Source organism: Coptis chinensis, chromosome 2 (genome assembly GCF_015680905.1).
Source record: "Coptis chinensis isolate HL-2020 chromosome 2, ASM1568090v1, whole genome shotgun sequence".
NCBI lineage: Eukaryota > Viridiplantae > Streptophyta > Magnoliopsida > Ranunculales > Ranunculaceae > Coptis > Coptis chinensis.
Genome location: NC_141457.1, coordinates 108,343,841 through 108,366,646, shown reverse-complemented (window position 1 = coordinate 108,366,646; position 22,806 = coordinate 108,343,841). Strand labels below are relative to the sequence as shown.

Below are 22,806 nucleotides of genomic sequence, written 5' to 3'. Positions count from 1 at the left end.
CTTCAAATGTAGGGGGTATCGCAAAGAGATCTTTAAATGTGGGTGGGTATCGCTAATTCCCCCTAAAATTTTTGTTGCAACACACCAGCCTGAAAGCAGCATATATTGTAGAACATCAGTTGCTGCTTTGAGTCCCTGCAATGTGTATCGCAGTGCGAGTTACTTGGACTCTGCTGTTTTCAGCTCGCATGAGCTCATTCATTTATGTTATTACAGACCCAAAAATATGTATATCCTCGAATGCCCGACAAAACTGTACATGAATATAGCCAGAGACGTACTTCCTGTTCTTCCTCTATTACATGATTTACATCCCTATATGCTCATAAACATTTTCTACAGAATCATCAGTCTGATACTTGTAAACTACCTTTATTCCCGTTCTTATCACCACAACTCATGACCGCCAGTCATGAATTTTTTATATACGTCAGCACAGAATTCTTAGAAAACGGAAAACTTGAGATGAAATTCTTTTCTACACTTCAAACATTTATTTTACTAACAGTCCCTCAATCAGCTAAAAGTAGGACATATCTAATTTCCTGAAAATGACCAATGATGCTAACCTAAACTAATTCCACCATCTACTCCAAGAACACGATGAAGTGGAGACTACCTAACATTCAGTCTATACTCTATAGTAATATCAAGAGCCTCAAAAAAGCCAACTCCTCAGAACAATAACAAGTATACCAGCATCACAACAATCCTCAGACCAATACCAAGGCGACAATTCTGGTAGAATGCGTGTGCCATGAGATTTTATTATCTACAAAGTAGCTCTTTGTCGATATACAGGTAACAGAACTGCAAAGTGATAGGCATTTTTGTTCACTTCAATTTATGACTCTAATTACAAATATGAAAGATGTCACCTTTGGATGGAATGATATAATAGCTATAGCCAGTTCAATCAAGATTACTTGGGCTGTTATGGTTAACTTCAACAATGTGTTAGAAGTAACTATAGGCTGTGTAACAACTATATGTTTAGGGTCAATATGTCATACAAAACAAAATTCTGTACCAAGCTTTATACAGCCCACCCCAACAAAAGATTCTGGATTCTCCCCTGCATAAGCACGAAACATAGCTTCTTTTTCATAAAGAACCGAAATTCCTAGGTTAAAGCACGTACTAACCTAGTAATGTTGGAAAGTTTCCAAATAAATAAGAGAATTTCAATTCATTAGCACAGCATAAAATCAGCAGTCCACACAAAAAGTAGCTCTCTACGAGAAAGAACACTAACGAAAAGCTAAAGTTCATAGGAATCTAGTACTACTGAAAATTCAAACTCAAGTCTGTTTGTGAATCTGAATCTGAGTATTTTGCACGAGCAAGTCTCAGTCTGTGTAAGAGAATTTTAGTTACTAGTTCCCTTTCGATTTTTCACTGGCCACATGGAATATCTCCATGCCCCTACCTCATGAGTTCGTCCTTGAAAATTCTCGAGGGTAGAGAATAAATTCTTAATCACTTCCACTCGTACAAAATTTCCCGCCTGCAAGAGATGTATCTGTAAATAGTTTACAGAAATTCAATAACACCATTTCTTTCAATATATGAAATACCACCCTACTGCACGGGATATAGATTTTTGTTCATAATAAACTGAAATGCCTTGGTATTAGCGAGTAGAAACAAAATTATTAATGAAAGAGAGGATGTCAACAAGCAAGTCTCACTCGACAGGAAAGAACTTTCTCACAAGCACGGAGAATATACTCACAAACGCCTCCTATTGAATGAAAAATTTCAAATATCAAGTGTCACGTACCCGTGAATAGACATACAGCCAAAGCCAAAGTCGTCATTGGAAAGTTCTGTCTAAAACTAAGATAAACACCAAAACCCTTGAATATAATAAGAATAGATAACACAACACAAAAACTGGCAGACAGCGCGAAACAACACGAAGCGTGGATCTTTAAGAGGAAGTACCATAACAAAAAGCAAGGGATCCAGAATACTGATGAGTCGGGTGTTGTTCGTGAATCGGTGAAATTCTTTAACTTGTTGTAGTGCACAAATTTTCCAAACAACAAGATGCGTTTCCGTGAATATTTTACGAGCCAGTCAAAGACGCCACTTATTTTCAAATAAAAGATCATGGTAGTTTTGATTTCAAAAATATGAAAAACTCGAGAAATTAACCCATGGAATACCGCCACCATGAAATACAGCTTCTTGTTCATAAAGAACCCTGATACCTTGTAAAGCACGTAGGAACCGAGTGAAATATTTTTGAATGAATGAGAGAACCTCAACGAGCAAGTCTCACTTGATAGAAAAGAAGTTTCCTATAGCAGGAAAGTTTGTTTTGAATTATCTCCATGCCCCTCACACCAAGAATAGTTTGGAAAAAAGAGTCATGAGCATGGAAAATATAATTAACGAAAACTTTAACTGCAAAGTGAGACATACCCACGAGAGTGGATAGAAATTCATAACCTGCTTCTATGACACAAAAGACTGGCACTACAAGACAGACATATCTGTGAGACTTTAGAAGGAATTCAAAGTCACTATTGAAATTAAAAATAGAAAAAATGAGAACTTGGTTTTGAAAAATATGAAAAACTTTACGAAACCACTGAATATCGTCATCATGAGAAATAGTTTTTTTCTTTTTCATATACAAAGAACTGTAATGCCTTTTTTGAAAACAAAATAAAGAACATTTTTATATAAATAGTAAGAACTGAGAAATTTTAAATTGATTTGAATAAATGGAAGAATTTCACATTTTCAATGAGACAAAATACTTTTTTGGTTTTAAACAACCACAATACACCTTGGTATAGCACGCAGGGACCAAATATTTTTGAAATGCTTTTGAATAAATGAGAGAAGTTCCATGAGCAAGTCTCACTTGGTAGGAAATGAGTGTCATGAAGTGAGAAAGTACGTTTTGAAATTTCTTTGTGGCCCTCCCCGCAATGAAATCTCCGTCAAAATATATTTGCAAGATTTCAGAACTGCACGAGACATAGGCTTTTATACACATCATTTAGTCTAAAAGAGAAGAAAACGAGAAATAATGTAAATTGAGAATATTAGGAAGCCTGAAGCAGTACTAAAAAGAAAAACTAATGAGAAGTACTTAGAGATAAGGACACTACAAACTCAACAGAGCAAGCAAATACCCTAAAGGGGAAAATTAAATAAAAAATACACTATGGTGGTTGTGGAAAAATTGAGGAATATCGCTAAACAACACGATGTACAACATTTTTTAAATAAAAAAACACATGCTTTACAAAAATGCACAAGAACAGAGTAATTTTGAAATAATTTGAATTAATGAGAGAATTTCCAGGAGCAAATCCTATGGACACAGAAAAGAAGTCTCGGGAAGAAGGAAAAATCTATGTTGAAAGTTCTCCATGCCCCCTCCCGCAATTAATTTTCCGACAAAAAACTCACGAGCATGAAAATAAATTCACAGACAATTTCCATTGCTTGAAAATATTAAAATGCAAGTGAGAAGAACCCGCGCAGAATGTTATCTTAAACTCTTTGTATGGCATGAAAAATTGGGAACTACAGAAGGCGTAGGATGAAAATTAAAATTTTGTTTTGAAATATTAAATATATGAAAACAATAATGTGGAAAACCAGCACATAACACAAAATATAGACTCTTTTGTTATATATAAAGAACCATAATGGGCTTGGGTAAAGAGAAGGAACCGAATAAATCTGAAATGTGATCAAATAAAAAAGATAATTATTTCAATGAGCAAGAGCAAGTCCCACTTGATAGGGAAAAAAATATATCATGAAGTAAGAACGTTGTTCTTGAAAAATTCTCCATGCCCCTTCCTTGGTAAATTCTTCGGCAGCAAAACTCACTAAGCATGGAAAATTAATTTGCAAATGCTTTCTATTACATGAAAATCAAACTGCCAAGTTAAACCGTGAATATACGCCATATAGCCAAAAAGTCGCCAGTACTATTAAAACAAAACAAAATTGAAGGCTCTTCGTATGGCACAAAATTTCATAACAGCAAGAGATGTAGGTTTTAATAGACGTCCTTTAGTTTAAAATAGAGCCACAAAAGGGACGGCACTCAGCATCATATGTGCACTTTGTCAAACAGATAAGGGGATGTGGATCATCTTCTTGAGTTGTTGTTCGGTGACCAAGCATTATTGGGAATTGTTTTACTTAACATTCAAAAAACGGCATTGCCAGAAAATAGGGTTGCCTTTGTCAAAGACATATTAATGGAGCCTTTCTTTCCTATAGCTAAGCGGACAATGGATCACTTACCAAAGACAATAGCGTGGGTGCTATGAAAATAACGTAAGAGGGTTTTTAAAAATAAGGAAAACTGGAAAAAGCTACACATACGATCTTGGAGGAAGTTAAGAAAGTGGTGTAAGATTGGCTGAAGGAATTTCATATTCAAGATTTTATAAGTAGGCAGGATATCAAAATGTAATTGTTTTTTGAGTTGTGGGATTAATGAAACCTAGTCTTAGTATCTAGCTAGGCACTACTTAATTTGTAAGATTGTAAGAATATATTTTTAGTGGAATGAAATATAACTTTTACTGATTATAAAAATAATGATATATAAATAAATAAATAAGCTGAAAATAAAAGGCTTTTTTATATTAAAAACTAAGAAATATAGGCACACTACGCAAACTAAAGTTTCTTTTGTTTTACTTTCATAAAGAACCATAATGCAAATATTTGGTGAAGCGAAGGAACCGAGTAACTTCGAAATTCAAATGAAAAAGAGAATTTCAAAGAGCAAGTCCCACTTGATTGAAGAAAATTTCATGAAGTAAGAATGTTGTTTTTGAAATTTTCTCCATGGCCCACCCACAATGAATTCTTTGGCAGAAAAACTTATTGAGCATGGAGAATATATTTGCAAACGCTTTACATTATATGAAATTTGAACTGCCAAGTCAGACCGTAAATATTCGGCAGTATCGCTGAAAGTCACGAGTTTCAATAAAACAAAACTAAATAAGTAAATAGAACGATCTAACACAAAATTAAGATAATTATAAACTGCAAGAGATGTAGGTTTTCATAGACATCATTTCATTTAAAATAGAAGAAAAAGGGGAAAAAATATTAAAAAATATTAAACCTTTAAAAACCATGGAATATAGGCATAATCGTAGTATCTTTTGTTATATACAAAGAACCTTAATACCTGTGGTAGAAATTTTGTCCATTGGTAGGAACCGGATGATTTTGAAATGTTTTCGAATGAAAGAGAGTTTCTTTTGATATAAGTAAAGAACCTTAATGCCTGGTAAAGCGAAATAATCAATTAATTTTGAGATAATTATGAATGAAATTATGAAAGAGAGAATTTCAACAAACTAGTCTCACTTCACAGAGTAGAAATGTCATTTCCAAAATTTTCTCCATGCTCCTCACTAAGTGAATTTTTTGTCAGAAACACTCACAAGCATGGATAATAAATTGAAGAAAACGCTTTCTGATTACACAAAAATTTGACTGTAACCATGAATATACACCACATAGTCTTAGGAGTAAAATGAAACAAAAATGAAAGTTTTACTTTTGCAAATAAAATAAATTAGGTTAATCTACACTGTTGAAGATTTACATGGGAGAACCTAATGAAAAGTTTAATATTTGGAAGCCTAAAGCAGTCCATAAACAAAACCTAAGAAAAAATATTTGAAGTTGTAGATACTACAGAGTCAATAAAGCAAGCAAATATCCTACGGTGGTTGTGGAATTAGTCTGATCTAAAGAAATGGGGAGGAATATTGCGACACTGCAAGAGGCATAGCATCTTTTTTCTATAAACAACTCAAATGCTTTGGTAAAGCGTGTAGGAATCGAGTAATTATGAAATGCTTTCGAATAAATAAGAGAATATCAAGTAGCGGGTCTCACTTAATAGAAAATAAATTTCATGAAGGATAGTCTGTGTTGAAATTTCTTCATGCCCCTAAAACAGAGTCTAAGTTCTACTCCATAAAACTTGATTAAAAAAACAAAAAAAAAATGTGACGATTTAGTTAACAGACCCGCCCCCACATTGAGCATATCTGGTGACATGTAGATTAGACTTCCTTTCCCTTTCTAAATAGTTAAGTAAAAAACTTCAGAAGTTTCAAAGTCGTCCACACATACCTTACTACTTCTAACTTCTGTTCCATGTAGACAATATATTTCTTATACAGAGTTTGGGCTTGCCCATGTCAAACAGAGTCGGTATGAGTAAAAAGAATGAGATATAATGGGCGCGAAATTGAATAAAGATATATTTAGTTAGACAACATTGAGATTCATGAAGAATAAGTCTAAACTAGTACGGATTCTTAGAAAACACACAAGTAGTAAAACATGAAGAGCGATAATAATGGTAGGTGAACACCAAGGAGATTTCCTAGGATGCTTAGAAAACACACAATTACTAAAACATGAAGTACAATAATAATGGTAGGTCAACACCAAGGATATTCCCTCCCTAGAATTCAACTCCATAGTCATTCCTGATTACACAATGTAATGATAAGATCGGGAAAGAAAAGTACCTCTGCATGCACAGCAACAAGGGTAGGGGTATGCAGATACATCAGTGCAGCATCTTGAACAACCTGCCAGGAACACCAAATTCCGTAGGTTTCTTTAATAAAAAAAACATAAAAAAATAATAATAATAATAGTAATAATAAAAAAACGCCATTTTTAAAAACCAGCCTAACATCAAATTACATACTTCACATACAGGTTTTGGCATACCTCTATCAAAATGTTTCACAATCTGTAACGCCCCAAATCTCAAACAATTATATACCTAAAAAACTACATGACTTTTTTGGAAAATTTCGACAATCGCCTCTGTATTTTCAACATTTCATAAATATGATAACCTGTCATAACCCTGAAAATTTAATAAGAATACATCTAAACCAAATATAAAACCTCATACCGCAGTCGTAAATTCAACTACTAAAAGATATACTGATTCGTAGAACCAGCCACTTAACCATCTCGACCAATGCCAATTAAGTCAAGTAACCAATCCTTAAATAATAATTTCTGGTGGACAGAGTTGCTGCCAATTGTCTGAAATTGAAGACACTAACTACTAATCTGAGCTCTCTTATAAGTTTCAATTTTGGAGTGAAAGAAAGAGCTGGGAGGGATAAGACGGCATCTTAAGCTGTGATGTTCAGAAGTAAAACCTAAACAGTTTGAACTTCTTCTTCTGGTAAAATCCTCACTAGCTAACTAGTTGAGTTCAGAAGTGAAGTCAGTCTTCCAGGTTCTCAACAGTTTTAGGAGCATATGTGTCTTTAGTTGATTAATTTAATCATGGCAATCACTATTGGAAGGAAATTGTTTGATTTCACATGGACAGGCGTGCAAGGTCGAAGCTTGATCCGAATAACAGAGAAGAGAGCAGGTCATTGGAGCAGGGGTTTCCTCACGAAGGAGACAGCCATATGGGTAGCCAAAAAAGTTCAATCTTTCAAAGAAGTGGAGCCAAGGGAGATTTTAGACAACGAAGAAGGGATTCCGCGGTTTGTCGTGAATCTAGTCATTCTCTAATAACAATGGGAGATATGTGCAAATGACCATCATTCCTAACTTTCGAGCAAAGGGGACGACACGGTGTTTATATGTGTTCCAGAAGAAAAAGATGGAGGAGGATGGGTTAGATGGGCATCTGCATTGAAACGATTTGCCGAAGAATCCCGAGGGATGTCCGCACCAATCATAGTTTCCACTATGAGATCTGGTGGTGAGAGGAGGGGTGAAGGGTTGGGGAGTGAGATAAGAGGTGGGGGTATAAGAGAAAGGTCAACATACCTACAAGCCTTGGTGGAGGGGAGAAGAAGTGGGGATGGTGGGGGTAACACTGAAAGTAGTAAATCGAGGGAGGAGGTAGCTGGAAAGAGTGAGAGTGGGGAAGAAGAAACAAAAATTGTGACAGTGGAGGTGAGAATGGAGAATTCAGAAAAGAATTGGAAGGGTTTGGGAGAGAAGATGGAGGTTTTTAAAGAGGTGGTGAAGAGGGAGGGTAGTAGTGGGGGTTCACGAGAAAAAAGTATAGAATTTAGGGAGGAGGGGGTGTGGGTGAAAATGGTGTGGACCAGTTGCAGAGAGGAGAACCAGAGTCGGAGAAGGAGGGATGATGATGTGGTGGCCTCCAGAAATACACGTGGAGGATATTCAATGGGTGTGTTGGGTTGCCTTGCTGAGAGAAGCAGTGAAGTGGGCCTACAGGAGGTGTCACCAAGTGGCAACAACTTTAATTCAAATTCTGCAAATTCTGTGGTGGGGGTTCAGTCACGTGTAGTCTGTTCTCCTAGTGAGCCCCAAGTGGGTAATAATGTGTTGGCACCAGAAAGCCCAGTGACTGGGGGCCCAATTGTCCTAGAGAATCTGTTCTTAATGCCCACTAATGCACTTGGGCAGCCCACGCCCAACACTACTTCCAGTATTTCAGAAGAAGGAACATCTTGGGTCCCTAATTCCATTGGACCAGGCCCGATAGAAGAGTGTGTAATGGATAAATTGGATAAACTTCTGAAAAAAGCCCAAGTTCAAAAAGAAAGACACAACGGATTCTACAGGAGGAGCGAAAGAATTAATCATAGGAAACAAATCTATAGTGATATCGGTAGACTAGAACAAGAAGAAGCCACAAGAACAGAACAAAACCAGGTTGTTTGTGCCACAAATGCACCGATTTCCCTTATTACATCTACACAAGCCGAAATAATTCAAAAGGATATAGTGGCGGATGAAAGGAGAAGTTCGGCAGATGCGTCGGGGGTTTTGGCAGTGAATGCTCAGGCAGAAGTTGGTGTCGCTAAGACAACAACAGGTAGGGGGAATGAGTTAAACCTTATTGGAGAGCAATCAGAACACTGTTTCAAAGAAAATTTAAGTGGGAAGTCGAAAGGAATGTTGAAACTCATAAAGGCGTTGTGGGGGTTATAATGGAAAAGGTGCAAACTGATTATACCGTTGAGGGGGTAGTCAATGAAGGTGAGGAGTTTGCTAACGTTCTCAATTTCGGGGAGCAATGGGGGTCACAAGCGGAGGGTAACCGGGATAAAATTAGAAAATTTTTTAACGAAATAGTGGGAGATAATAGAAGTAAGGATCCAATGGTAAGAGATGATGGTGTAGGTGAAGGAGTATCCTACTCCGATGACTCGGAGGAGGAGCATATCAACTTTGAGGATTCGGAGGAGGAGAATATTAGTGACAATGGGGAGGACAATATTTTTTAATGGAGCCAAAAGTCCTTTCATGGAACCTACGGGGGGTGGGGAGTGTTGAGAAGAGAAGATGGGTGAGAAGGATGAGACGAAGATGGAAAGCAAACATGTTATGGGTTTAAGAGTCAAAATGGGGAGAGGTTAATGTAACAAAGGCAAGGCAACTATGGGGGTTGGGAGATGTAGGATTTCATTTTATAAGCGCTAGTGGAAGGTCCGGAGGTATTATTTCAATGTGGGATGAGGAAGTGTATGAGGTGGGGGATGTGAAGGAAGGTGTTTTTTCTTTATCCCTTCGATGCCGAATGAGAGGGAAAGATGAGTGGTTGTTGATGACAAATGTTTATGGCCCGGTTGACTATGGGCGCAAGGAAAGTTTTTGGAAGGAATTAGAGGAGATTAGAGGATGGTTTGGAGGTCCGTGGTGCATTGGTGGTGATTTTAATGCAATTCGATTTTTGTGGGAAAGGAAAGGAGAGGACGAGGTGGATAGGGACATGAGAAATTTTTCTTTGTTTGTGCACAACAATGGTTTAGTTGATATCCCAATGATGGGGAAGCGGTTTACTTGGTCTCGGGGGTCTCATAATCCCTCTATGAGTCGGATTGATAGATTTCTTATATCTCCGGATTGGGAAGAGTTGTTTCCTAGATTGGTGGTGAGTTCTATTCGAAACCTATTTCGGACCATTGTCTGATTCTACTTGATTGTGAAGTTGTGGATAGTAGACCAAAGCCTTTTAAGTTTGAAATCATGTGGTTTGAGGAGGAAACTCTTATCATCAAAATGAAAGAATGGTGGGAAAATTTTGAGGTGGAAGGGAAAGCCGGATTTGTACTTTGGAAAAAGTTAAATGAGCTTAAAGTAAGATTAAAGGTGTGGAACAAGGAGTGTTTTGGGAACATAGAACAAAAAATAAAGGAGGACTTGGAGGTATTAAAAGAGTTAGACCGGAAGGAAGAGATAGTGGCATTATCGGAGGAGAAAAATGAAAAAAGAAGAGTAACAAAAGAGAGATTAAATGTATCGCTTCGCATGGAGGAGATTAAGTGGAGACAAAGATCAAGGGAGATGGAAGTGAAGGATGGAGAAAGAAATACGTCATACTTTCACAAGATCGCCAATGCTAGAAGGAGATGGAATAGTCTTGGTATGTTAGAGATTAACGGGGATCTAGTGGAAGATCAAGAAGTGATTGCTACACATGTAGTGGGGTATTATGAGAAGCTCTATGAAGAACCTAATAAATGGAGACCTAGATTGGAAGGTGTCAATCTTGAACGCCTATCTTTGGAGGAGAAAACAATGCTAGAGGGGGAAGTGTGTGAAGCTATCAAAAACTTGATTGGAGACAAGGCCCCGGGGCCCGATGGTTTTCCTTTGCTTTTCTTCAAAAAGTGTTGGGATTTTGTGAAAGAAGATGTGATGAGAGTGATAAATGAATTTCAAGATGACGGGTATTTGGATTGGCGGCTTAATCATACTTTCATTACACTTATCCCTAAGATTGAAGGAGCGGAGAGGATCAAAGATTTTCGGCCTATTAGTCTATTAGTCTATGTACAAGATTCTCACCAAGGTGCTTGCTACTAGGTTGAAAAGAGTAATGGGATCTATTATATCACATTTTCAAAACGCTTTTGTTGAAGGAAGGCAAATTCTTGATTGTTGCCTTATTGTAAATGAGATTATAGATTCCAAGGCGAAGGAAGGGGGTGGAGGAATGGTGGTCAAAATTGATATGATGAAGGCATATGACCATGTTTCATGGAATTTTCTTGATCATGTCATGGATAAGATGGGGTTTGGGATCAAATGGAGGAGATGGGTTCGAATATGCATTTCTAACTCCCGTTTCTCTATTCTTGTAAATGGGTCTCCAAAAGGCTTCTTTAAAAGTTCAAGGGAAATTCGACAAGGTGATCCGCTATCTCCATTTCTTTTTATCATGGTGACGGAGTTTCTAAGCAAGATGACTTCAAGATTGGTGGAGAATGGTGTGTTAGATGGTTTTAAAGCTTCGTCAAGAGAGAATGCTATCTCCGTGTCTCATTTGCAATTTGCCGATGATACCATGTTTTTTATAAGTGCTACTATGGAGAAAGCTCATGCATTAAAGAATCTTCTTCTCTGGTTCGAGATGGTGTCCGGACTAAAGATTAATTTGGGAAAGTCTAAAATATATGGCATAGGAGAAGTGGATAATTTGGGGAATATTGCTAATGTCTTGGGATGTGAAGTGGAGACTTTCCCATCAACTTACTTGGGACTTCCCTTGGGGGCAAAAAGTAAGTCAAAACCTATATGGGACAAAGTATGTGAGAAGGTGGAGGCGAAGTTGGCGGGGTGGAAAGCTAAATTCTTGTCTAAAGGGGGGAGAGTCACCTTACTCAATGCCGTTCTTAACCAAATTCCTAATTATTTTCTTTCACTTTTTCCTATCCCTAAAGGAGTGATTGACCAATTAGAGATGGTGTTTAGAAGATTTGTGTGGGGAAGTAGTGAGGAGAAGAGGAAGATTCATTGGGTTAGATGGGATAGGCTTTGTCTTAGTAAGGAAGAAGGGGGTCTTGGGTGCAAGTATATATATGCCATGGGGGAAGCATTACTAGCAAAATGGTTGTGGAGATATGGAGAAGAAAAGGAACATCTTTGGAGGAGGATAATAGTAGATAAATACGGTGAAGGGGAAAATGAATGGAAACCAAAGCAACCTCAGGGGCCTTATGGTATCACACTATGGAAGAGCATAATGAAAGGGTGGGAGAATTTTTCTAAAGGGGTAACTCTTTTACCGGGTGAGAATAGTTCCATATCTTTTTGGCATGACATATGGATTGGAGAGAGACCACTATGTGAACAATATGCTTATATCTACGGTATTGTGGTGAACAAAAATGCCAAGGTAGGAGATTATGCTAAAAGGAGCGCGAATGGGATGGAATGGAAAATTACCTTGAGAAGGAGGTTAAATGATTGGGAGGCACCTTATTTCGTTAGCTTGTTGGGCATTATGTATCAAGAGGGGATAAGTTTGGGGGGAGGAAGATGGGCCTTTGGAAGTGGGATAAAAGCAAAGTTTTCACGGTGAAATCCATGTATGGGGTTTTCGCCAAGAATCATGTGAGAAAAGTGTTGAAACCTCAAGAAATTCTAGTGGATTTTCCATATAGGAGGATTTGGATGCCTTCTATTCCTTTTAAGGTGGCATTCTTCACTTGGATGGCGTTTCTAAGGAGGGTTCAAACCCGTAGACAAACTAATTTCTAAAGGAATGATTATTGATAATAAATGCTCTTTGTGTGGAGGGATTGGAGAGGATGTGGATCATATCTTCATCCGGTGTTCCTTTGCTATGAGGATGTGGGAGGTATTTTTTGTGCCCTTCAACAAACCTTGGACACCACCGACTAGAATTGAGGATGCACTTGGTGGGGATATTATAAAACATGCTCTATCACCAAGTCAAGGTGGATTATGGAACACCTTCCTAGAGCAATTATTTGGGTTCTATGGAATGAAAGAAATCGGAGAATATTTGAACAAAAGACCAAGGAGGCATTTAAAGTCTTGTTGGAGATCAAAGAAGTACTCTACAATTGGTCTAGGGAAGTGGCCGATTTGAAGACCTTAAGATTTCAAGACTTTGTGTGTGATTGGGATAATATTGTATTTAGTACTTGAAGGTATCTCATGTTTAGGGTGTGGGTAATCTTGTAACTTAGCATCTTGCTAAATGGGGATTAACATTTTGTAACTTTGATTATGATTTGGAATGTATTAATACTTTTTACCGCTAAAAAAAAAAAAAAAAAAAAAAAATTAAAAATATACAAACATCACAAAAACCCTAATACACGACTTATACAATGCAACTAACATACATACATCTAAGTCTCATAACTATCAAAAGGTTTACGCCCTTAACAATAAGTACTTACTATAAAACTTTCTAAAAGAGATACAAAAGAGAAAGATACTAAAGCGTCTTGACAAGTGCCAAATCACTTGAGTACCAAACTAATATCGGTTAAACAAGCTAAACAAATAAAGATATCTCTAATATAGCAACCGGATAGACACAAACACGACTATAATTAATGACACTCATAACGCTAAATATCTAAGTTATAGTAAAACTTACTCTCAGTGCCATTCCTGCATCTGTCTATTTGTAACCAAATGACATACGTACAACATTAAACTTGAATCACTTAATATCAGTTTTTCCAAGCAAAATACGTGAGGACCCAATATTAAACATATCACACTAAGCACACTCTAACATATATAATTATGAAATAAAACAACGATCAAACATCGGAAACAACGAACTCTGCCGGGTGGGTATCTACCTACGGAAGCGGATGTGCCAGGTGGCTGCCTACGTACCCTTTCAGGTATCAAGCCATACGTAGTTCTTCCTTTAGAGCTCGACAGTTTAATACTAGAACTCGACATATCGATACTATCATACAACGCTTATCTAAACTGTACACGTAACAATTCATTCAACAGTACAAATCAAGGTAATTCATGAATGTCAATAGAAAGACAACGAGGTAATACACAATAGAAAGTAACAACAATAATTTAAATCATCCCCGACAACTAATAAAAATTCAAATCATATCAGAACAATGTGATGTCAGAACCATAAAATCAACAACCAATACCAATTCAACTAAGCAAACTTTCAGACCTAACCTAACTGTTCAGGCAGACAATAACATGAACAAACACACCTTCAATAATACACCAATTTACTTAATAAAGAGAATATAACACATAGATTTATACTCGAATCAATAGTGAATCTTAATTAGAATTGAGAAAGAGAGGAGATTCACTTATCTTTAAAATTGCAAAGAAATTCCCCCAAGCAAGCTAGCTTCCAAACTAAAACTGTCCTCTAACCAAAATTCCACATTCTTATGTTCCATAGAGAGTCACATGTTCCATTTTTAGTAAAACCCCCAATTTCCCATCCAAATCGAAATCACTGTCCTTGAATCATTTTCCCCGAAATACTATTTGCCAAAAACCCTTACTCTATCTCTCCCCCACAACAAATCCTATTCTATCTCTTCTCCCCAACAACAAACCCTAATCCATTTCTTGTGAAGATATTGAGAAAAGAGAGGAGAGGTCGAAATCAAGAACAAAAGGTACGAACTGTTTCTTTTCAAAATGGGTCATGGGTGAAAAGGCGTTGGGTTATTATTCAAGGGCCAAACACAAAAAGCTCTACTACTATATATAAGGTTTGGGGTTTTACAGCGGGCTCTGAGTTTGTGGGGCCCTAGGTGAGCTCTTAGATTGGCCTTTGTAAAAACCAAGAGAAGCTAGTGAAAAAAACATTTGTAGATACGAGGATATTGAAGGTCATCACCACTACATTATCATGATTTTGATGTTATTAGAGCCTCAACATATTTATTATTATTATTTTCCAACGACATTTTCTCTATATACAAATATCAAATTGGGCCTAATTATTCGGCTATTCAGTGGGGGCTGCCTAGATTGCCTACTCCTTAGCCGGCCCTGGGTGGAGATAATTGAACAAGGATGCTATGAATTGAATTGAATGGTCATTATAATACTCAACAATATACTTAAGCACTTCTTTTTCCGCATAATTTTCATGCAAATTAATCCCAACAGTTTCACAAGGCTTATTTTTATTCTGTAACGTACATTAGTAGCAGAATCCTTCTTATTTACCAGCTAAAATAACAGCTAACCAATTTGCATCCTTCATTTTTGATATCTCACTTTTAATTTCCTCTCTTATTTTGCTTCGAAATTAACTCAATACTCATTGAAACATAAATTTAGCACTTGTTTGATAAAATGTGTAAAAGAAGTAAAAGTTGCAAAACCCAATATTTCCAACGATATATATCAAAAATATTATATTGGGAAATAGGACGTTAGGATGGTAAAAAGGTAATTAACTAAATATGTCATATGTGTGTTGTTAGGTCAGGCTCACAAATATGTGATATCAAAGCTGTCTAACAACAAATCTAATGGGTGCTATATAGGCTGTTAAATATCATATAGCACCCGAAAAACCAAAATGTCATTATAATGGGGATGTTAGAAGGCTCTTAAAATTGGCTGGTGTGATAAACCCAACCAAATTTGTGGCTTTGTTTAGTAGGTACCATAACAAGTTTCGGGAGATAGATGACACAGTTTTTGCCGTCCGCATATTAAATTTCGAAGAACGGCGAAAATTGTGTCGTTTATCCAAAAAATATTCAACTTAAGTTTGCAACCAATGGACGGATAGCAGAAATTGTGCCGTCTGTATTCCTTTAGCACCTCCTAGGGGTGGGCAATGGGCCGGGTCGGGCTAGTCCGGCCCTAAACATTTAAAGCCCTTCAAACAAACATTAGGGGCGATCGGCCCAACCCTAAAAGTCGCAAGATAGGGGTCGGTCGGTCGGGTCGGTCACAAGTCTAAACCTCAAGTTCTTTACCCTACCCTAAGCCCTCTTTAAAGGCTTTAGGGGCCGGCCTATATATTTTTTTTTTTACTACATCGGTTTAAAACTCATTTATATTACAAAAATGTACAATAATCTACAAACTCAAAGTCCAACCAATCTAATAATAATCTCGTATAAGTCCAAAATTTAAAATGCACATCCACAATCTAATGAATCAAGACATCGAGAGTTCGAATGTGTTCTTCCTTGTACTTTCAAACCTCACTAAAAATTATATTTTAAATTGAAATACATAGACAAATAATTATATTATCATTTTAAAAGGAAGAAGTAATAGATATAAAGAAGAAACATAATAGTTTTGGTTAAGGGTCATGGAAGTTGTTAAACTATTTGTAATATCATAAATTATTTCTATAATAGATTCAAACAAATATAATATTACCTTTATTCTAATTTAAAAGTGATTCAAGCTTTGTATATGGAAATGAAAATATTGGCTTTTGAACAAGTGATGGAGAAAGGTTTGAGATTACAAATGTCATTTTTCTGACAAAAGTTGTTTTTTGGTTTCTATGTTACAAATGTATGCTCTGTATTTTGCTTTAATGGTGTAGAAGGAAATCTTTAGTTTTAGACTTGACTTGGATGTGAATAAAAATATAATTTATAAGAAATAAGTGAGAAAAGAAATTGAGAATAATAAGTTATGGACTTTGACTTGATGATCAAAGAAATAAAGTCTTATTTTTTATTAAATTTAGTACTCATTGTTCTTCGTGGTACATTAAGTTGACAAATTTTTGTTATATAAAGACAAGTTATTGGAAGTACCCTTGGGTGTAAGTGATAAATTACAAGGACCATGTTATTTTAATTGAAAATATTTAACAAAGAGTTGGACAATTATGGTATGTGTATTTATAGTGAAAAAGTGAAAACAGGCGGTTAGGGCTTGGTTAGGGTCAGGCTAATGAGGGTCAATTAGGGTTAGGGCCTATGTTTTAGAATCTTAGCCCTAGCCCTGCCCTAGAAGGCATTAGGGCCGGGCCGGCCCTAAACTCTGTGAGGGCTTTAGTTGTGAGGGCTTTATAGGGCTTAGGGTCGGGTCGGTCAGGGCCGGATTAGGGTCGTTAGGGCCAAATTCCCACCCCTAGCACCTCCAACTTCAACGCCTCCATTGGAACTAATTTTGAGTTTTTTACCTCTAAAATCTGGAGCTCGAATCCTACCATCATCAAAGAGTTACTGATCTCATTTAAAACATGCTTGCCAATAAAAAAAAACATACATGTATATTTATTTAAAAAAACTACCACTAAGGGCCCTTAAACACGAGGCCCGACCCTCAAAATTGTGGAGGCTTAAGCGGTTCAGCCCATGGTCGGGGCGGGCTAAAATAACTTCAACATGACATCATCAAATAACTCCTCGTCAAATAACTTAGTGACGAATCCCAAATCAACGGCTACGATGAATCAAATACATAAAACACGTGTAGTGACATAACCAACAAAAACTTTCCTAAATTCTAAATTTTCTCCTCTATAAAACTCAAAACCAAACCCAGTCACCAGGCTTTCCTTCCACGCCATACTTTTTTTTTCTTTTTTATTCTCTCCATCGTTCCAATCGAAACTGATTACCGATCCAATAAAAACTCACCGAGATGAAGATAACAGCTATATTGGTATTAAAGTGTGACGGATCCGATCCAATTATCCTCGCTAACGAAACCGATGTAAGCCACTTTGGATATTTCCAAAAAAACCCAGCAAAAGAATTTATTACCTTCGTTGGTCGTACTGTTGCTAAACGCACCCCTCCTAGTCAACGTCAATCTGTTGAACACGAAGGTTTGACCAATTTATTTTTCTTCTAGGGTTTCAATAGTTATTTTTATGTGATCTAATAATTAACGATTTAATTTTTGTCATTAGAATACAAGGTGCATTGTTATAACCGGAATGGACTCTGTGCGTTGGGTTTTATGGATGATCATTACCCGGTTCGAAGCGCTTTTTCTCTTTTAAACAAGGTAATGCTCATTCTGCGTTAGATTAACATTATGCATTTTGGTAATATGACAAAACAATTAATTGTTGCTCAGGTATTAGATGAATATCAGAAGAGCTTTGGTGAATCGTGGAGGACTGTACAGGCCGATGCCTCCCAACCATGGCCCTACTTGAAGGAAGCTCTAACCAAATTTCAGGTATATATAACTGTGTTGTTCATAGATGCTTTTAAGTATGTTTTGGTGTTAGTAAGCTTTCAAGGATAGACTTTTATGACCGGATTATCATTCTTCAGGACCCTGCAGAAGCTGACAAGTTGTTTAAAATCCAGAGGGATTTGGATGAAACCAAAATTATCCTTGTAAGTATAGTAATTGTTTTTTGTCGTTCATGTTTGGCTTTACTCAGGATTCCACTTAAATAAGATTCATTAATTATGTTTGGGAACCCATCGTGTTATCTTGTCTCTTTGTAAGATTCTACATATCACTTGGAAAGTGGTCAGTTTCTGTGTAGAGAGACCCTGTTGATCTTCTCCGGGTCCTATTCCCCTGGATATTGATTTTGTAGGGTGATTCATTTTATGATATTGTGGAGCATATTGTTAGTGAGGAACACAAGGTTGTTTGATGGGTCGAAATGGGGGCTTGCATTCAGATTTTCCTTGTACATTTAAATCCATTTGTGCTAGTTGTCTCAGTTGTGAGTGGATTTGGGGTGTCATAACTCGTTACTTGTTTGTTTATGGTGGAAAGATGATCACATTTTTTTTTTGTTGGATATAGGTAGCTGATCTACCAGTCATAAAACTTATATATCACGCTAACTAAAAATCTAAAATTCATAAATTTGTTCACATGCTACTGAAAAAACTTGTGCTTCACTTGATCGATCCGTTACTAAGATCATATCTCCTGTGCTTCTTCTCTTGTTTCAACATCATATGAGATTTCTCCTTCTGGGCAGTAAACTTGGAATTTCTCTGAGTTATTCCCCCCCTTTGTCAGATGTTATGGATTTTAGCATATTCATGTCATACCTTACATTTTATGAAATGTTATTGTGGCCATTTGATTTTAAAAGATGATGCTTTCCCCCGTGAACCAAAAAATAAAAAATGAAAATAAAAATAATAAACTATTTTTATTGAAAACTATATGTTGTTTCTCTCTTTTTTCTTTTTGATATATACACTCAATTTTCCATTTTTCTTTTGTTGAACTCACCAGTCCTAACAATAGTGCTTCGTGGAAGTTTCATCATTAAACCATGCCTTGTATAATCTTGTCCCTCACTTCAATTTGGAAAATTATCCTTCTGTTTTACACGTTGGCTCTTTCCTGCGAAAGGAAATTATTTAGGATGCTGATGTACCGTCTCCGTTTTTTTTGTGATCCTTCCTCTTTGTACAGCATAAGACCATTGATAGTGTGCTTGCACGAGGTGAGAAGCTGGATAGTTTGGTTGAGAAGAGTTCAGATCTGAGTGCATCATCACAGGTACACGATCACAAGCTTTCAGTGAAATGCTTTGTTTTTCTCATATCAATCATACCTTAGCTTGTTAGGTTATACTTGTACAGATAGTAAAGCATGTTTGTTGTAAGAGATCTTCACTGCCCACAAGCACATATTTTGCCCACAAGAAAATCATACCTTAGCTTGATGGGTTATACTTATACAGATAGCAAAGCATGTTTGTGTAAGAGATCTTCACTGCCCACAAGAAAATACTATGTGCAAATGAACTTTGGACTGCAATTTTCCTTTCCCTTGCATAATGTCTTGAGCATGAAATATTTTGTTGGGGTGTGTTTGACAAACAAAAATTTTCACGGGGAAAATTCACTTTGTAGTCAAGAATTTCATGAGGTAGGAAACTTTTTACTTTTTATCACTTGCTCCATGGGACAGAGAAGTTACTTTTTGGGATGTTTTCTACAGATGTTCTACAAGCAAGCGAAGAAAACGAACCAGTGTTGTACAATATTATAGATAGAGCCTCTCGTAAAAAATGGTTGCTAAATCCTTGGAGAAGATTTCGCCATGATACTATTGTCACATATGGGGTTAGAAGATGAGGGAGTTGCTGTTCATCTTGGTATCCATCTCCCATTTGCTCAATTCTGGGGGTTTACCGGATTTATTTGGTTTCTCTGTATTCTTTATACTTCTTTCTTGAAATCATTGACCTATGTGTTTTGATACATTATATGTTGGGAAACTGCTGTGTTATTACATTCAACTCGGTCGTGATATAAATATTATGTGTAGATGTGCCCTGAGATCATTCAAATATTGTGTGTAATTTTTAGAAATTGAGGTATGCTTGCCTGATTATGTTGTTCTATTGTTTTGTCAACTTTTGTGTGTTTGACATAATCAGGAATGTAGATGGGGTCCTCCTCCTTCTGTCCTTGTTGGTTTTACTTCAATGCTGTGTATTAGAAGTCCCCCAATTGATTGATTTGTTGTTTTAAGGGACCAAATTTGTTAATGGAAGTTTCTTTCTTATGTATTTTTTCAAACTCATCTAGTTTCCGAACTCCTCGTGCTCTTCTTTAGTCTTGACAACTTCAGAAGTGTTTTTCTTTTTTCTTTTCAATTGTCTTAGTAGAAAGTCACCAATGCACCCATTTGTGTCCTGCTCTAGCTCCAGCCCATTTGATGATTACTTGTAAATGATTTCTGACCTTCATGGCCACGTGTTTTCCCTGTGTCTATTTTACAGTAAGTATTCAGTTTATCACATTATGTAATACCATATTAGAGTGCGCTACTTTATGAAGAACGTGATTTTTCCACAAGTGCCTCGGGCGGTTTACTGGCATTTTTAAATGCGGCAGCTAAAAACCTATGCTATACTTGGGTGGTGGTGGGTCTTGTGGTTGCGCCTGTGTGTAAGCTAATTGTTATGGATTAGTGCGTTAGTGACTTAGTGGGCAAACCTATTCAGTGGATATGGACCCCAACGTCCCATTTGGCTCACTTTCGATTTTGGGTTGTTGTGGTTTTTGAACAACATGCAGCTTTCTTCAAACTTAAAACCTAAATATAAAATCTCGTATTTTCACCTATCAAAAAAATTAACCTCATATATCCCTCTAAAGAGTCTCTACCTGGTGAGACATATTGGGAGTGCCGGAGTGTACACGGTAACACCCAAGTTAGCAGTGGCGGAGCTAGGAATTTCTTCCAGTAACAACTTATATAATCAATACTTTGTATTAGAAACTAGGGTATGCGGTGGTAGACCTCGACGCTCGACACTATCCCGACAACTCAGACCTCGGCGCCTACATTTTACACAAAATATTCCGACCAAATAAACAACTCAATTTATAAGTCCGCACAAGCGCCATCCCAATTACCCATTTTATAAACCCAAATCAAAAATATTATCTATAAACCCAAATCAATTGGAAAAACAACAACAATTTATAAGTCCAGGCACAATTGTTGACTTTTGGCCATCCCATATTACCCATTATCTATAAACCCAAATCAAAATTGGAGGCCTAAATTTTTATGGCTCTAAATCCTTTAACAATTTATAAAGTAAGGCAAATTGTTGACTTTTGGTTGATTTTTGCACGATCTCATATTTTACCATTATGAGATTACACTTAACTCCAAAAAACACAAACTCTCAAAACACTTTTTACTTTATGCAGTATGCTCTATTTTACTAAAAAAAGACAATAACAACCACTAGATGGAGGCTCTACGGCCCCACACCATTGTTTTTATTTTATTATATAGATGATCACCCAATAAACGATCACGAAAATGAATATTGATTGTATATAAATAGTATAAACGCAAAATAAATAAATAAATAATAACGTTTTTCAACTTTACTAACCTAACAATTCACAATTGCCCTCGGCGATGTGAATGACCCATCTTTTGGAAGTGTTGAACAATTGCTTCATCATCAATGCTATCAAATATGTCTCGTTCTATGTATGTAACCAAACAATCATTCAACCATTCATCTCTCATTCGGTTGCATAACTGATTATTTATCATGTGCATAGCAGAAAATGCTCTCTCTACAGTGGCGGTAGCAACAGGCAGAATTAGTGATAATGTCATTAGCAAGAACACATTAGTGGATGGACAATATTTTTCTTCGTCTCTACCATCTTCTTAGCAAGTTCACTAATCCCTTTCAACCGTGAAAATAGATGGTTGGAGCACACATCGACAATATAATTATCTAGCTGATCTTGAAGGGTCATGAGATCAATAGGTGAAAAATCACTAGGATAAAATTCAGCAAGACGTATTAAACTTTTCTTATCAAAAGCAAGGAAAGAATCACTTGGATTCAAACAAGCAACACAAATAAGAAGCAATTATGTATTCACTTTGTCAAACCGACTATTTAACTTACGAAGCTACCAATCTATACATTTGTAGAATAAGTCCACACAATAATAATGAAGATTTGTCATATCTTCAGCATTACGTCGTGATCGTCCCCTTTGCTATGAACTTTTCTTCCATATTAAAGACTATCCAAATATTTTTTTTATACTACTATACTAAAAATTTAGAACCCTAAAAATTTGAATTACCAAACAAATTAAGTTACAACCCATTATCAAAACATAATCAATAATAAAAACAAATAAAATAAAAACATATTCTCTAGTTGAGTTTCAAAAAATGATAAATTAGGAATTAAATTTAATTTTACATAGAGAAATTGAGGATTTGAATGTATTAAAATGTCTAACCTTGGATGATTCATGGTTTTAACTGATTAGGTGATGTATCATGTACGCAGTACGCCTGTATCAATGGTCAATGGGTAGTTTTGGAGAGTTGATGAGTTAAAGTTGAGAAGGTGAGTGTAAGACGTTGAGTTGTTTTGATTTTTGGTTGAGTGAAGAAACCAGAAATATGTGGGGTATACCGGTAGTGGGCCAAATTTGCCTAAACAATTAGTTTTTTCTTTGTCCAATTGTGTGGATTGTTTCATTGTGGGCCTATTGTGTAGAGTGTAGTACTAAACCTTTTTTTTATGAGTTCAGGGGGGGGCCTGCGCCCTACCTGGCCTGTACG

General features: G+C 36.5%; 1 protein-coding gene and 2 long non-coding RNA genes across 7 annotated transcripts; 1 reads left to right on the top strand and 2 right to left on the bottom strand.

The window, feature by feature from the left end:
* Positions 1 to 241: 241 nt before the first annotated feature.
* Positions 242 to 14,462, bottom strand: LOC147520323 (uncharacterized). 5 transcript variants are annotated; one of them, XR_015212577.1, is made up of 3 exons: positions 13,400 to 14,462; positions 6,552 to 6,614; positions 242 to 1,075 (listed from the first exon to the last, which is right to left on the bottom strand). It is a non-coding gene; the product is annotated as an uncharacterized LOC147520323 (long non-coding RNA). The 5 variants fall into 5 exon arrangements; XR_015212574.1 differs by lacking the exon at positions 242 to 1,075 and adding an exon at positions 1,171 to 1,522; XR_015212575.1 differs by lacking the exon at positions 242 to 1,075 and adding an exon at positions 1,171 to 1,507.
* Positions 14,463 to 17,262: 2,800 nt separating this feature from the next.
* Positions 17,263 to 20,070, top strand: LOC147520322 (VAMP-like protein YKT61). The gene is made up of 6 exons (XM_086591867.1): positions 17,263 to 17,572; positions 17,657 to 17,754; positions 17,827 to 17,931; positions 18,030 to 18,095; positions 19,147 to 19,233; positions 19,678 to 20,070. The coding sequence occupies exons 1-6, from the start codon at positions 17,386 to 17,388 to the stop codon at positions 19,726 to 19,728; spliced, it is 594 nt and encodes a 197-aa protein (XP_086447993.1). The 5' UTR covers positions 17,263 to 17,385; the 3' UTR covers positions 19,729 to 20,070.
* Positions 20,071 to 21,512: 1,442 nt separating this feature from the next.
* On the bottom strand, positions 21,513 to 22,607 carry LOC147520321 (uncharacterized). Its single transcript, XR_015214403.1, has 2 exons — positions 22,479 to 22,607; positions 21,513 to 21,695 (listed from the first exon to the last, which is right to left on the bottom strand). It is a non-coding gene; the product is annotated as an uncharacterized LOC147520321 (long non-coding RNA).
* Between the last annotated feature and the right edge of the window lie 199 nt (positions 22,608 to 22,806).